Source organism: Misgurnus anguillicaudatus, chromosome 6 (assembly GCF_027580225.2).
Source record: "Misgurnus anguillicaudatus chromosome 6, ASM2758022v2, whole genome shotgun sequence".
NCBI lineage: Eukaryota > Metazoa > Chordata > Actinopteri > Cypriniformes > Cobitidae > Misgurnus > Misgurnus anguillicaudatus.
In genome coordinates this window covers 17,236,204-17,250,616 of record NC_073342.2, presented here as the reverse complement: position 1 = coordinate 17,250,616, position 14,413 = coordinate 17,236,204, and the positions used below count along the sequence as shown (strand labels likewise).

Genomic DNA, 14,413 nt, shown 5'->3' with positions numbered 1-14,413 from the left:
TGCACTGTACATAAGGGGGGCCGCACGCTGAAAAAATTTGAGAACCACTGCCTTCAGGATTTATTTTAAACCATTATATGCACCGTTAACTGTTTTGTAACCCTAAAATTTAACTGGTACAAAATTTTACCTTATGATACACAATAGATCAAATAGGGTATAATATTGTACCCCGAAAGGTACAACATTTCAAAGTGTTGTATACCCCTTGTGCCCAGGGTACAAAAATTTACTTTTGAGGGTACCACCCCAGCGACAAAAAGGTACAGTTTTTTGCACCTTTTTTCTGACAGTCAGTTACCAAGCTATCCCATGACTTCTAGAGTAAGTTGTATAGACTAAATTTACCAACTTTAAATTGTGAGTTTTTTGTCTTTTCAAGATTTTGCTTAAAATGTGCATTAAAAAATTACATGAGAGTAAGCAAATACGGACAGAATTATTATTTTTTTAGGTAAAATCTAGGTAGTTAACTTAATTTCCTTGTTCATGCCTTTATAACATCTGTATGCTTAATGCAAGAGTTCATCCACATCTCCTGCCAAAGAAACCACTGTATAATTCACCTCAGAAACAGCTTGACCCTCTGATGAGCGTAAAACGATGGCAATGTTCAAGTTTTTCTTTCCCAGTGTGATATTTGAGTAATGAATACAGTACAGTGGGCAAATATCATCAGCCTCGCCCATAAACTCAAAGCTGAGTAAGGCAAAGACGAGAGATTCCGCAGCTCTTCAATTTGTCCTTCCGAGGATTGTCTTTTATTGATGGCTTTCTAGGTCAGCGACCCTCCGTGCCGTTCAAAAGATCTAAGAGGCACCCAGATGGGCCCTCTCAAGAAGGAGCCCATTGTGGCAGACTTTCTATAGTGTCTTACAAATGAAATCCGTAGGAGCCATTAGCCCGGAGTGGATTGTTTTAGGGGGTGGGCGCTCCTCTCGTGGGGGGTAATGATGACGGTCTGGGCTACAGATCAGTCATCAAAACAATTGTGTTTCGGGCCTTTTCTTTTGACGAGAGACTTTCGTTCGACTCTCTCTCTCTCTTCTCATTGCTCTTAACTGAGAATAAACTCCTGACTGGCTTGACAATAAGCAGTAAAGGAGTTTCAAGTCAAGAATGCTGCAATCTGTTGGTTTTACAATGCTGGGATTGTGTTTGAAGTAGGGATGCACCGAATCCAGATTTTTTAGGTTCGGCCGAATCCCGAATCCACCGTTTAAGATTCGGCCGAATCCGAAACCGAATACCGAATCCTACTCGCATCCTTATTCCAACACAGTAAAACACATTAATGAAGTAAAAAACGTCCACAGCAGTGTATTTTTCATTTTATTTAATTTTAACTGTACATTATGCCAGGATGACAAGTTGGAAAACTATTTTGACAATTACCATAAGCCTATGCATAATGAAAGCGATGCGTTGCGATACGCTCGTTTTTCCAATAAGCAAGCAGCTCCGCGCTGAAAACTATATTTAACTTTGAGTGAGAAGCTCCGCTCGTCAATGTCAGTCTTCACACAGCCGTCCAATTACAGTGGAGGAGGGGCGGGACATTACCACAGCAACCAACCGGCTCACAGCTGAAGCATCACAGCTACCAAGCGCTCGGCTGAAAAACAGCTGGCATTTGGGGTCCTCAAGGCGTTTTCAGCCGTGTTTAAAAGTTTTGGTGTGTCCAGCTGACCGAAAGAAAAAGCTCATCTCCACGTCAGCACCCGATGTGTGTAATCAACGGCTGCGTGACGTCAACCAGCGTAGCGCAAGCCTAGGGTTCGGTTCGGTGGAAAAAAAATCTAGGATTCGGCCGAACCCGAACCCCGCCAAAAAGCCCAGTATTCGGCCGAATCCGAATCCTGGATTCGGTGCATCCCTAGTTTGAAGTATCAGTTTAAAAAAAGTTGAGAATGATTGATATTAAAACTACTACTAAAAGGACAAACTGTATAGAAATTCAGACAAATCAGGTTACTTTCTTGCTTAATATGACCAAATTAAATGTTTGTCAGGTCACAAACGCAGCAGGTGACGAACCTCCTGTTGTCCTATGGGATTGAAAAGGCAGGTGTCAGCTTTCTACCTTGCTCTGTTCGAACTCCCACAAATCTTGTGTGAATTCAGGAGGTAAGCATTGGTTGACACTGACATCACCTTATTGAATTAGGCTGTTTGTGCAGGTAGCCACTGGAGCATTCAGCTTTAGCTCTGTTCTCACCTGCTGACAGGTGGGACAGACGTGAGAGTTACCTCAGAGGAAATTAGATGGGGAATCTAATTTGAATGCCAGCTGTTTTTATGCAACAGAAAAGCTTCAGAAGCAGTTTGATGACAAGGTTGTGTAAGAGGCCATTGGGGCAAAAACAGAAGAAAGCGTTGGGAAACAAATGCTTAAAGGAATATTCCATTTTCTTAAAAGAAAAATCCAGATAATTTACTCACCACTCATGTCATCCAAAATGTTGATGTCTTTCTTTGTTCAGTCGAGAAGAAATTATGTTTTTTGAGGAAAACATTGCAGGATTTTTCTCATTTTAATTGACTTTAATAGAGCCCAACATTTAATACTTAACTCAACACTTAACAGTTTTTTTCAAAGGACTCTAAACAATCCCAAACGAGGCATACGGGTCTTATCTAGCAAAACGATTGTCATTTTTGACAAGAAAAATTAAAAATATGCACTTTTAAACCACAACTTCTCGTCTAGGTCCGATCCTGTGATACGCCAGCGTGACCTAAAGTAAATGCGTAATGACGTAGAGAGGTCACGTATTACATATATGAAACGCACATTTGCGGACCATTGTAAACAATAAACTTGAAAAAAAAATTTAAGTGTTGAGTTAAGTATTAAGTGTTGGGCTCTATTAAAGTCCATTAAAATGAGAAAAATCCTGCAATGTTTTCCAAAAAAAACAACAACATAATTTCTTCTCGACTGACCAAAGAAGGACATCAATTTTTTGGAAGACATGGTGGTGAGTAAATTATCTGGATTTTTTGTTTAAGAAACTGGACCATTCCTCCAAGTAATATTCACTAAAAAAAAAAAAATGCTTGGGTCACAAAGGGACAAACCCAGCTGTTGGGTTAAATTTACCCAGAAAATGTTTATAATTTAACAAAGCATATGTTAAATAATTACAACCCAACGGGTTGGGTTCGGCCTTTTTGACCCAATGCTGGGTTAAAAATAACCGTGAATTTTTATAGTGCATCATATTTCAGAAATTACATTTATTTGCTGATATTTCTATTGATAGTAGTCACTGAAAAAGCTTATAATATTTTTAATGAAAAAGTTAAATCACACCAAATAAATACTGTTGGGTAAAACATGGACAAACCTCAGAAATAAAGGTGCAAAAGTTGTCACTGAAACAGTACCCTTTCAAAAAGGTACCCTTTGTACCCAAAAAGTGCATATTAGTACTTCAAAGGTACATATTGGCAGTACAAAGATACATATTTGTACGTAAATAGTACATATTAGGACCTTTTTAAAGGTGACAGCTTTGTACCTTTATTTTTGACAGTACAGTTAAACGAACCTATGCTGAGTTGTTTCAATCCATGGTTGGACATTAGAGGACTTTTCAGGGTTAATTTAACCCAATTTTTGGGTTTGCCCATATTTTACCCAAACCAAGACATGAAATAACCCAGCATTTCTTATGGTAATATTTCTAATATTTCATGTTGCACTGAAAACAAGCCAATGAGTCATTTTTAGCAAGAAGCTTCAAAACAAACTGCCCAAACTGAAACTTCACTGATTCAGACAAAGCAATCCCAGGTAAAAAAAGTAGTATACTTTAGTGTATTGGGTGATTCTCACGAAACCATTGAAACACCAAGGCACTAATGATTTTAGCTTTAAAATGTGTAATATAGTAACATTAAAAAGCATCAGAATTAACACAATACTGTGTTCTACCTTGCACAATGTGTGATTTCAACATAAGAATTTATAATTGTAAATTTTATCTCATTTTCTGCTGAAATTCTCATTACCGCAATGTGTCCGGCTGTGTTTGAACATGCGTTATGTTGTAATTTAATCAAATGAACACAAAAATATTAAGAAAAAAAATAAATGGATGTTTTGCTAGACTACTTTAGATGACAGAAAAAATATTTACTGAATATTCATGTATAATAATAATGAAGAAAAATTAGAAAAATGATGTGTCCATGCCTGATGTTCTCACCCTCCGCAACACTTTTTGAGAACAGTTTAAGCACATACAGAATTTTAATAAAAGTTTGATTTTGAGTGACCAAGCACATGGACCAGTTACTTCAAGATGGCTACCAGGTAAGATTTTTTACAGTTAATTTGAAATATTGTCTTGTCAGAATGCTTACACGACATTTTGATTATCATTACCGCAACAGATGCTTATTAAATGTTAATTTAATTAATAGAAGCATAATACTTTGATTTTAAATGCATGTGCAGAATCTCCAAATTATGTTCTTTCAGGTTTGTGATGTCATTTTGAAAATATGTCAGTGTTGATGTTTTCTGACTGTTGCGGTAATGAGATTTTTTAGGACTAATTTTTTTAATTATGTTACAAAAAGTGTTAAATGATAAGTAAAAGTTTTTAAATTAATGTTCCCATTTACTCCAGACTTTGTTTTTCAATGTCTGGTGGGAAAAAAAGTAAATTTAAGCAATTTTTACATTTTCATGATTGACATTTTTAAAACCAAGTTTTCGTGAGAATCACCCTATTAGAAATATGATTGAAGTATATGAAGTATAAAACAAGTATGGCTTCTACTTGTTGTGCTTTATTTAAAGAGTATTTAATATGTACTTTTTAAAAGTATACATCCAAAAAGATTTAATTATGTATGAAAAGATGTATTTTAGTGCACTTGAAGTTTAAAAAAAAGTTTTTTTAGTATACTATTTACACTTGAAGTGTAGTCGAATAGATGTTAAGTTAAAGTTAATACATAATTGAATACACTTAACTATGCTTGGATTTGACGAAAATAGTACAAAATGTAGAAAATATAGTACACTTTTTAAAAGTATATTTTTAATAGAATTATTTTTCACCTGGGATCCAACAGAATATTATAACGAATTATAACGTGCATTTAAAAAAGCAACACTCGTTAAATCATTTAAAATACTCTTTATTATCATGAAAATACCTGAAACAATTTTACGAACAGCGATTCCTATAGACATTTCCTGGAATAGCATTTGTTAGCATTGTTAAAGGGAAATGTCTGCTCTGTCTAATCATTTGATAAATTTTGAGCTTTGGGGTTTTTGAAAATGTTGTCATCATACCCAATATTTATATTTAATTTATGTAATATTAAACTGTGCCTGTCAAAAAAATTTGCAGCATCTGGGTTACCCTGTGTTATTAGTTTTGAGCGTTTTTTTTATCTAGGAATAACAAACCTGCAAATGTCATGACTGGCCAATCAGAATAAAGCATTCTAACAAGCCGTGTAATAAATAATAATTAAATGTAACAGTTAATAAAAGCCAAATGGCAAAATGCTGTAAGCGGTGTCAACATAAATGTAGTAATGCACACAAAGGCTGCCATACAAAAAAGACATAATCACCACCATCAACAACAAAAAATCCAAATGAACACAATGCAACTACGGGTAACAAGCTAAATTTTGCTAAACCCCTGTCATCAAATCCAATTGTGATCGTGTTGTTTGATTATCATAACTAATTTGTAAGTTGGGCCTGTGGGAGTGGGGATCTCTCTAATCCTCTTTCTCTCTTCCACGCTTTGCTAATTTCAGTCTGTAATGTTGTACGGTTGTGCGGCTCCGATTGCCATCAGCGGCAAACCTCCAGGGAAGTCTGATCTGACTGCTTGCGAATTTGATCTACAGGCCGATCTTGCTATATTTGCATAAGCGATAGGCGGTTTTGATACTGGACAGACAGGTGTCAAGCATTCTGTGATTGTAGAATACACAATTAAGACTGGGGGCGCTGTAATTAACCCTGATAGTAGAAATGTTGTCATTAGGCAACATGAGGAATACATCCCTCTATGGAGGTTCTCTTTTGAGAAATAAATAATAAATGCAATGTGGTAAAATAACCAATATTGTAATGACTTAGTAAGTAGAAAGCAATGCTGGATGCTGCAAGTCCACTTTTAAGCTACTACTACTATTACTGTAGATATGCCACAAAGCCACAACCTTCCAACAGGCTTGTTATCCTTCAACAACCTTTCTTTTGTATAACACTGATACAACGCACACTCACAAAACAGAGCAGTCTACACTTGATACACTATGTGTGAGGTACTGTTTAATACTACCAAGTATGTTTTTCTATTTGGGACCCCCTGGTTTGAAGCATTTCCACTTCCCCATGGTGCCTGACTGCCCAGTGATTCAGGAGAGCAGCAGGTCGATGTTGTGGCCTGGCGCTTATTGATCGTATCCAACCGACAGACATGCCCATTTCCCACAGCACACTATGGGACAGGAACTACCGCTCACCTCCCTGGCAGTACCTTCCATCCACTCATATCTGATTATTTGAGGGATTTTCTCGGAATGCTGCTTTGAAGATGCAGGAATGGGGGGCAATGAATGGTGAGATTCCTAAAAGAGAAAAGCAGCTCCTGGGATGTAGGGGTCACTCAGCAGGGGCTGTCAGTATCGAACCGTGGTATCCAAGGTATTTTCTAGACAAAGGAAACTTCTACCAGCTTTCTCGACCAATTCTGCTTTTCTAATTTTGCTGAAACATTTACACTAACAGTCAAAATTTAGAATCAAAATATGAATATGAAATCTTACATAAATCAAAAATCTATTTAATTATCTTTAATGTAGTCAAATTTGTCTCTTGGCTTTTTATCACCCAGCTTCTTCAGGTCTCAACCTGATGCTTTATAAACGATACTGAAGTAGTTCTCAGTCTATGCTCTTATTGGCTGTCTTGTCTTCATTATTCAATCGTCATGCATCAATAGTGTATATGAACGTTTTCATAAGCTTGAAAGAATGATCCCTGCATGCTAGCATTTCCCTTCCTATGATTGTTCCCTGAGACACGCAAGATAACCCCAAGCAAGTGTTCCTTATCAAACATCTGCCATCATCAGATACAAATCAGTGCAGAAAGTCCCAGCAGACTTGTACATCATCGCAGGTCACTGCGGTAATCATACAGAGAATGGCTGATCTGACCTCTCACATTTCAGTAGGGAACTATGAGAGATCCCGTCACTGATAGCTATGACTGCAAATGGCCAACTCATTTACAATCCGAATCCCATTTGATTCCCAGCATCTCTCCCAGGCACCTCTCCCCACAAGCTGTACCACCCGCCAGCGAGCCGGCGACAGAGAGCCAGCTTGCCACATATGGATCGTCCCTTGATATCATTCAGTCAGCGTGTAATCTTATTATGCAAAGTCTTAATCCGCACCTATGTCCCAATGCCCAAGGGTGGCAATATTGTGATATCAAGGTTCTGGTAGGTCATGTTGTGTGATCCCTGCTCTATTCTTTGCAAAAGATGGGGGACTTAAAAGACATCCCTAGAGCCCAAAGAAATCGGGAGCAAGAGAGAGCTGGGGCGGGACCAGATGTATGGTTTTGTGCTTTTTTTTCTTTTGGAGGACAAGATTGACATGAGGTCTCCAGCTAGGATTAGACTTGATTTGGAGCTGTGGGACTTTTTGCAGCAGACACATTATTGGACAAGGGAATAAGGGGCCACCAGCATGGCAAAATTGGATCCGGATTGGCCTTCGCTGTGAGCCAGTGACGGTAATGGCGACCGCTAAAACAGCAGCTGCCCTGCAGATCTCTCTTTCTCTATTCTTTCAGGTGAGGCCACCTTCAGTCACTCGGAAACGGAGTGGATGGAAAGCGAGCGGGGTGGCTGTGGGTGGGAGATAGTGGGAGACGCAAAGAGATACGAAGGTCGGTGCTGGGGGGGGCTAATTTTGATGTCTGTAAGATTTAGCACTAACGTAATGGGATTAAAAGAAACACCTTTGTGGCTGGAAAAAAGCCACCTGGTGCTGTAAAGAGAAGAGAGGGAGAGAGAGAGAGAAAAAGAAAGAGGAAGACTAATCCGTTCCCACCTCTGGGATGTCATTCATAAAGCTTGGAGTGATTTCCGCTCTGCTTGCTTCAAGCTAATTCCATCACCAGGAGCGACGGGCGATGGGAATAAAGGGCCGAGCTCATTATCCCAGTCACAGCCCGAAACACGAAGACATTCCCGTTCCGCTCGGAATCGATACCACATGATGGGTTTTAGACCTGGAAGTCGTGAAAGAGAAGGTTGATCGAAGAGAACGATCAAAGAGGAGCACTTCCTAAAAGAAGAGATGAAAGAAATGGGCAGCTCAGGTGTGATGGACGCTTCGAAATGACACATCTACTGCTACAGTCTCTACTATTACCACCTACTGCCTTTCCAAATTAGCCTTTTCCCTCAGTGGAGCTATAAGGCCAATAAACAATTAAGAGATTGGCAAACATTGAAGTTGCATCTCTAAGCAAGCTGTGCGTAGCCAAACGTTCCTTGATGCATTTCATATTCAGCCATTTATTAACTACGACGATTCCTTTGAGACGTATTATTGCTGTGCCTTTCACACAAAGCGATGTCTACCTTGCTAAACAAACCAAGCATCTGTCTGCCAAGCCGTATGACATGCTAACATTTAAAAACATACACGTGAAGTGTGTGACGGCAGGTTGACATAATTATCGGCAAGGGAGGAAACTGTGTGTATTTGGCGTCGGGGTGGGAGAGCTTGGTTGAATAACAAGCTGGAGTTATTTTTAAAACCAGGTCCCGACATGTCCGGGCTTGCGATGACGGGGTGGATGCACCCGAGGGCCTCGCGGTGCTCCGGTGCTATCGCTCGGTGAGTCTGCGAGCACATCGGGGACGTTGTGGCATTGTGACTCCCCTTAGCAACTGCTTTCACAACAAAATGTGAAAGTGCCGAGTAACTGACAGTTGAGGCTTAAATACATTGATTTATAAGATGGGTGGAAATGGATAGAAGAGGCTACTCTACATGTAAAGAAAAATGTTAAAAGAAAAGACTCAGGTGCTCTGAACTGTTTTATATGTTCTGTGTGGTTATTTTTTCTCTCTTACACACAAGCAAAAAGATCTTGCATGAGGGTATTATTGCCAACTGAATGGAGAGGATGATGAGATCGGCTATAAACCTCTGGCTCTCGGTCATAAACAAAACAGACAACCACAATACGAGCCATCAGCTCTCCATTGACACTCTTGGTACAGCTTGTCTGTCAGAACCTTAAAGATGACTTGTCTTAACTTTAAAACTTTTTTACTATTTATTTATTCATTTTTTTCTCATACCCCAAATGAATGTGCAAGTAAATGATTGACTACACAAAGACTGCAAACATTTTGTTAAATTTTTGTTTCATTAATCCCACATCAACATTTCAGAAAACCAATAGTTAACAGTTGGATACTACCAATTTAACCAAATATGTCAGATCAGGAGGACCAGAAGAGAAGCTTGGAAATAGTATAGCTGCATTTTTTGGTGTTAGTAGAGATGCAGAAATGACCTTTCACCTTTAACACATGTCGTGATAATTGGGCTACGTCATATTATTTAAATATACACTGTAAAAAAAATCTGTAGAAATTACAGTATTACTGGCAGCTGTTTGCCAGTAACTTACCGTAGATTTAAATGTATGTTATTTACGGGCCACAGTTTGATCAAAGTTAAATGAACATCAAACATTAACGGAATATTCCATTTTCTTAAAAGCAAAATCCAGATAATTTACTCACCACCATGTCATCCAAAATGTTGATCTCTTTCTTTGTTCAGTCGAGAAGAAATTATGTTTTTTGAGGAAAACATTGCAGGATTTTTCTCATTTTAATGGACTTTAATAGAGCCCAACATTTAATACTTAACACTTAACAGTTTTTTTCAACGGAGCTTCAAATGACCACAAACGATCCCAAACGAGGCATAAGGGCAATACGTCATGACGTCAAGAGGTCACAGAGGACGAACGCGAAACTCCGCCCCAGTGTTTACAAATGTGTTGAAAGAGGACCGTTCTGACGTTGTTGTATGTCAACTGATACTAATTAATGTCTTTGTGGCAGTTTATTGTTTACAATGGTCCGCAAATGTGCGTTTTATATATGTAACACGTGACCTCCCTACGTCACTACGCATTTACGTTTAGGTCGCGCTGGACCGGACCTAGACGAAAAGTTGTGGCTTAAAAGAGCACATTTTCCATTTTTCTTGTCAAAAATGACAATCGTTTCGAAGGGTCGATAAGACCCTTATGCCTCGTTTGGGATTGTTTATATTCATTTGAAACTCCGTTAAAAAAACTGTTAAGTGTTGAGTTAAGTATTAAATGTTGGTGTCTATTAAAGTCCATTAAAATAATACAAATCCTGTAATGTTTTCCTCAAAAAACATAATTTCTTCTCGACTGAACAAAGAAAGACATCAACATTTTGGATGACATGGTGGTGAGTAAATTATCTGGATTTTTCTTTTAAGAAAATTGACTATTCCTTTAACAAGTCTTTGTTTTTACAGAATAAAACTATAAAATAAAAGCCTCAAAGCTTTCTGGGAAACCAAAATCTGAAGGGAAAACTGAAAAAGGTTGATGAGGATTTTTGGTTCCCAGAATGCTTTGCATGAGGCTTTTATTGTATAGTTTTATTCTGCAAAAACAAAGACCTGTTAAAGTTTAATGTTCATTTAACTTTGAACAAACTGCTGCCAGAAAAAAAAATACAATAAAATCTACAGTAATATTTTTACAGTGTAGTTACATTTTGAGTGAATAAATTATTATCATTGCCACTTAATTTTAAAGATTTGCCATGGAATCATGCAAAATGCCTGTAAAGGTAAACCTTAATCTTCACTCATGGATTTAGCTTTGAGATGCTACTTTAAAGGCGCTATAGAAAAATAAAGTTTATTATTATTATTATTATTATTATTTATATTGGCCTTCCAGGACCACATGCTTAATGTATTTTTATTATTAATAGAGATGCACTGATATATCAGCCAATAATCGGTATTGGGCGACAAAAGCAATTTCTCACACTATCGGCTATTGGCCGACAGTTCAAAAACAGCCGATAGTCATGGCCAATATATCTTGTCAATAAAAAGAGAACAGGAAAATGCAATGATTTTGAGCACTGTCAAATAAAGGAAGACAGCATCATTAAATGTTCAATATTAATGGTCATTATATGCACTGTAAAAAGTGTTTCTGTGCCTTAGTAGATCTAACAAAGGATAAAACGAGTAAACTCACTTTAAAAAACAAGAATTTATTTTTTTATCAAAATTTGAGTTAAAATAACATAAAAAGATGAATAATTTGAGTAATTCTAAATGAACACTTTATTGAGTAAATTCAGCTTCATTTTATCATGTATAATCCACTTAAATCTGTAAGAAGGAGATAAACTTAATAATTTTGTGTTGAAACTACATGAATGATTTTAGTAACTAGGCAGTAGACTCGTAGTTCCCAGCATGCTTTGCATGGGACTGCATTTGGACAGTGAAATTTAAATGTAAACGCTATTTTATGTGTTTTTAACTAAAAAGAAAGACTTTTTAGTGTTTAATGTTCATTTATCTTCGAGATTTAGAAGAGTTTTTGTTTCATCTTTGAGTTTTGTAGTTACCATTGTTCAGAAGACTGGTTCTTGTGCATAAACTGCATACTGAAGTATGTTGCGCTTTACAGCTGCCCAAAACTAAACTGGGTGCGGGCGTTGATTGAATAAACAATTCGTGCCCTCATCTCACAGAAAAATAAAGTCTAAATCACAATTATAGAAACAAAAACAAACCATAAAAAAGTTACCTGTACCAAGAAAAGTAAATTAAACTAATACTAGAACTATTGGTTAATTCGACTTAATTTTGTTACGTTTGTATTAAGTAATATTACAGTGTTTATTATACTTAAAAAAGGCTACAAGTTGACTCAACTTAAAACATCATATGCAGCCACTTGCCTCAATTTTTATAAGTTAGATTTAGGTATTACTTTTTACAGTGTGAATGAATAACATTTAGAAAATTTAATACCAGTGGAAAAATGTTTATATTGGTGCATCTCTGATTATTATTACTTAAGACAATTCAAAGTTAAAGATACTTAAAAGATAGATAACATTTTCTTTTTTATGCATGGAAAAACAACCATCTCTACCCTTAAAGCAAAGACTTTCCCAAAAGGTTACACCTGCCGGTCCCTCAGAAAGTTTGTCTGGACGCCTCTGAAATGCCTCATGAAAATGCATTGACTTGTCTACAACAGAAGTCATTTCATAGATTTGAGCTAGTATACTAGTTAGGGTTTCGCTATTGTCTATCCAAGATTATGCTAGATTAAGTTAAAAGAGAGCCCACAACAGCCAATAAGGTGATGAAATTTCATTCAAAGAAAGGCCTCTTCTACTTGCTCAGAGTGCAAGCTTTCCTTACACTTTTTTTTAAGTCTTAGTAAAAACTTTCCTTAGTTTAACAGGCGTTTCAGGTTACCATTTAAACAAACCATAACACGACACAACAGGAGTTCAATACCAATGAGAACATTAGAATAGTCACCATTGTCCCAGGCAGGGTTTGAATTAATTCAAGACTAGGCCTTAGTTATTTTATGATATTTAAGTAGTTTTTACAAATAAAAAGACAACCCTGAGGCGTTTTTATAAAAAATAACTCATTTACGCCTGCCGTTTAACATGTCGGTGTGCTCGCTCACATTGGCGCCCTTTATTTAGTCACGAGGTGTTAAATGACAGCGATAAGCGTGGGCGATAATCGTCCCGTGTATAAGCTCCTACTTTACAAAAAAAAAACAATACTGGTGTGCATCTTAAACAAAATAATGACACGGATAAGATGTGTATGTGCAAGATCAAACATGCATTTTAGTCTGGGACTTGGTAAACCCTGTCTGGGAAACCGCCCCATATTTTTGGCATAAAAATGACTGCATATTGCTCCATATTACAATTCCTGATCGATTGCAGTTCTTATAATTACTTAATAGTTGACTGTAAAGCTATAAATGCCATGGTTACTTCTGATTGGTTACTTCAAATGCGTATTTAATGCGTCACAGAATGCAACGACATGCAAATTAGGTAACGCTTTATAATAAGGTTGTATTTTAATCCATTATCTAACATGAACTAATAATAAACAATACTTAATTAGTTTGTATCAACTTCAGCACAATTATCTAATTGTATTGGCATTATCTAACATCAACAAAGATTAATAAATGCCAAAAAACTATCACTCTAAAAACAAACGGTGCTATATAGCACCAAAAGTGGTTCTTTGCCTGTAATCATAGAAGAACCATTTTTAGTGCCACATAGCACCGGTGAAGAACCTGTATAGCACCTGTGTACCATATAGGGGCCATATAGCACCACATATGGGTCTACATAGCACTATATGGTTCTACACAGGTGCTTCACCGGTGCTTCACCGGTGCTATATGGCACTAAAAACGGTTCTTCTATGATTACGAGCAAAGAACCACTTTTAGTGCTATATAGCACCGTTTGTTTTTATAGTGTATATTGTTCATTGTTCAATGCATTTTCATGCTAATTTATTGCAGTGTTACTGCAAATTATTACAAATGTGAAAGATTTATCACTGTCCAACTCATACAAAACAAACATCTAAACAAACTGCCGGTCATAGTCACGAGTGCAAGATAGGTTAAAAGTTGGATCCTCTCAAAAATAGACTGATGATGTCTATCATTGCACTGTAATGTGTTGTCGATCCTGTCTGCACATATAGGGGGAACCGAAAAGACTTAATTAGAGCTTTGACAACCGCACTCTCCAAAAGTGATGAGATTATCCGTAATTGATGTCACAGTAGATTACAGTTCGGTCCGATGCCGGTCCACTGGCAGGTCTAGCCTCGGTCCAGGCCTCAGGACACTGATGAAAAGCATGGGTTTTGCCCCGTTCAATCTGTTTCTTTTGCAGGATGAGACTTCAGCAAACAGCCTAATGACTGTTTGAAGTTTAATAAAGCCGTGACCCTGTTCGAATGCCGCAACCTCGCGGATCTCCCCAAAATTGAGTGGACCAGCAAACAATAAAGCAAAGAAAAGCTCATCATTAACTGAAGGGCCTTTTTCAACCAGTGATGTGTGGAGACAGTTTGTGACTTCATTGTTGGAGGAGGGAAAAATGCATTTATTTACATGCAAACAAAGTTAACAAGAGCTAAGAGGTTACTGAGCTGCTTGGTCCTCACAAACATTGGGCGGTAGAGGGAGGGGGTTGGAGAACAAACAGCGTGTTTTTTTTTCCGGGTCTGTAAA

General features: G+C 37.5%; 1 protein-coding gene across 10 annotated transcripts in view; it reads right to left on the bottom strand.

The window, feature by feature from the left end:
- dnajc24 (DnaJ (Hsp40) homolog, subfamily C, member 24) overlaps positions 1-14,413 on the bottom strand; it is a 180,049-nt gene that overhangs the window by 141,288 nt on the left and 24,348 nt on the right. For 6 of the 10 annotated variants that reach the window (XM_055192212.2, XM_055192211.2, XM_055192209.2 and 3 more), the window contains exon 6: positions 8,215-8,352. The exons of the other annotated variants lie outside the window; for them this stretch is intronic. In XM_055192212.2, coding sequence (XP_055048187.1) covers positions 8,230-8,352 — 123 coding nt within the window. In that variant the 3' untranslated portion in view covers positions 8,215-8,229. Of the gene's footprint in view, positions 1-8,214; positions 8,353-14,413 lie in introns of those variants that run through there. 10 annotated transcript variants of the gene reach the window in all.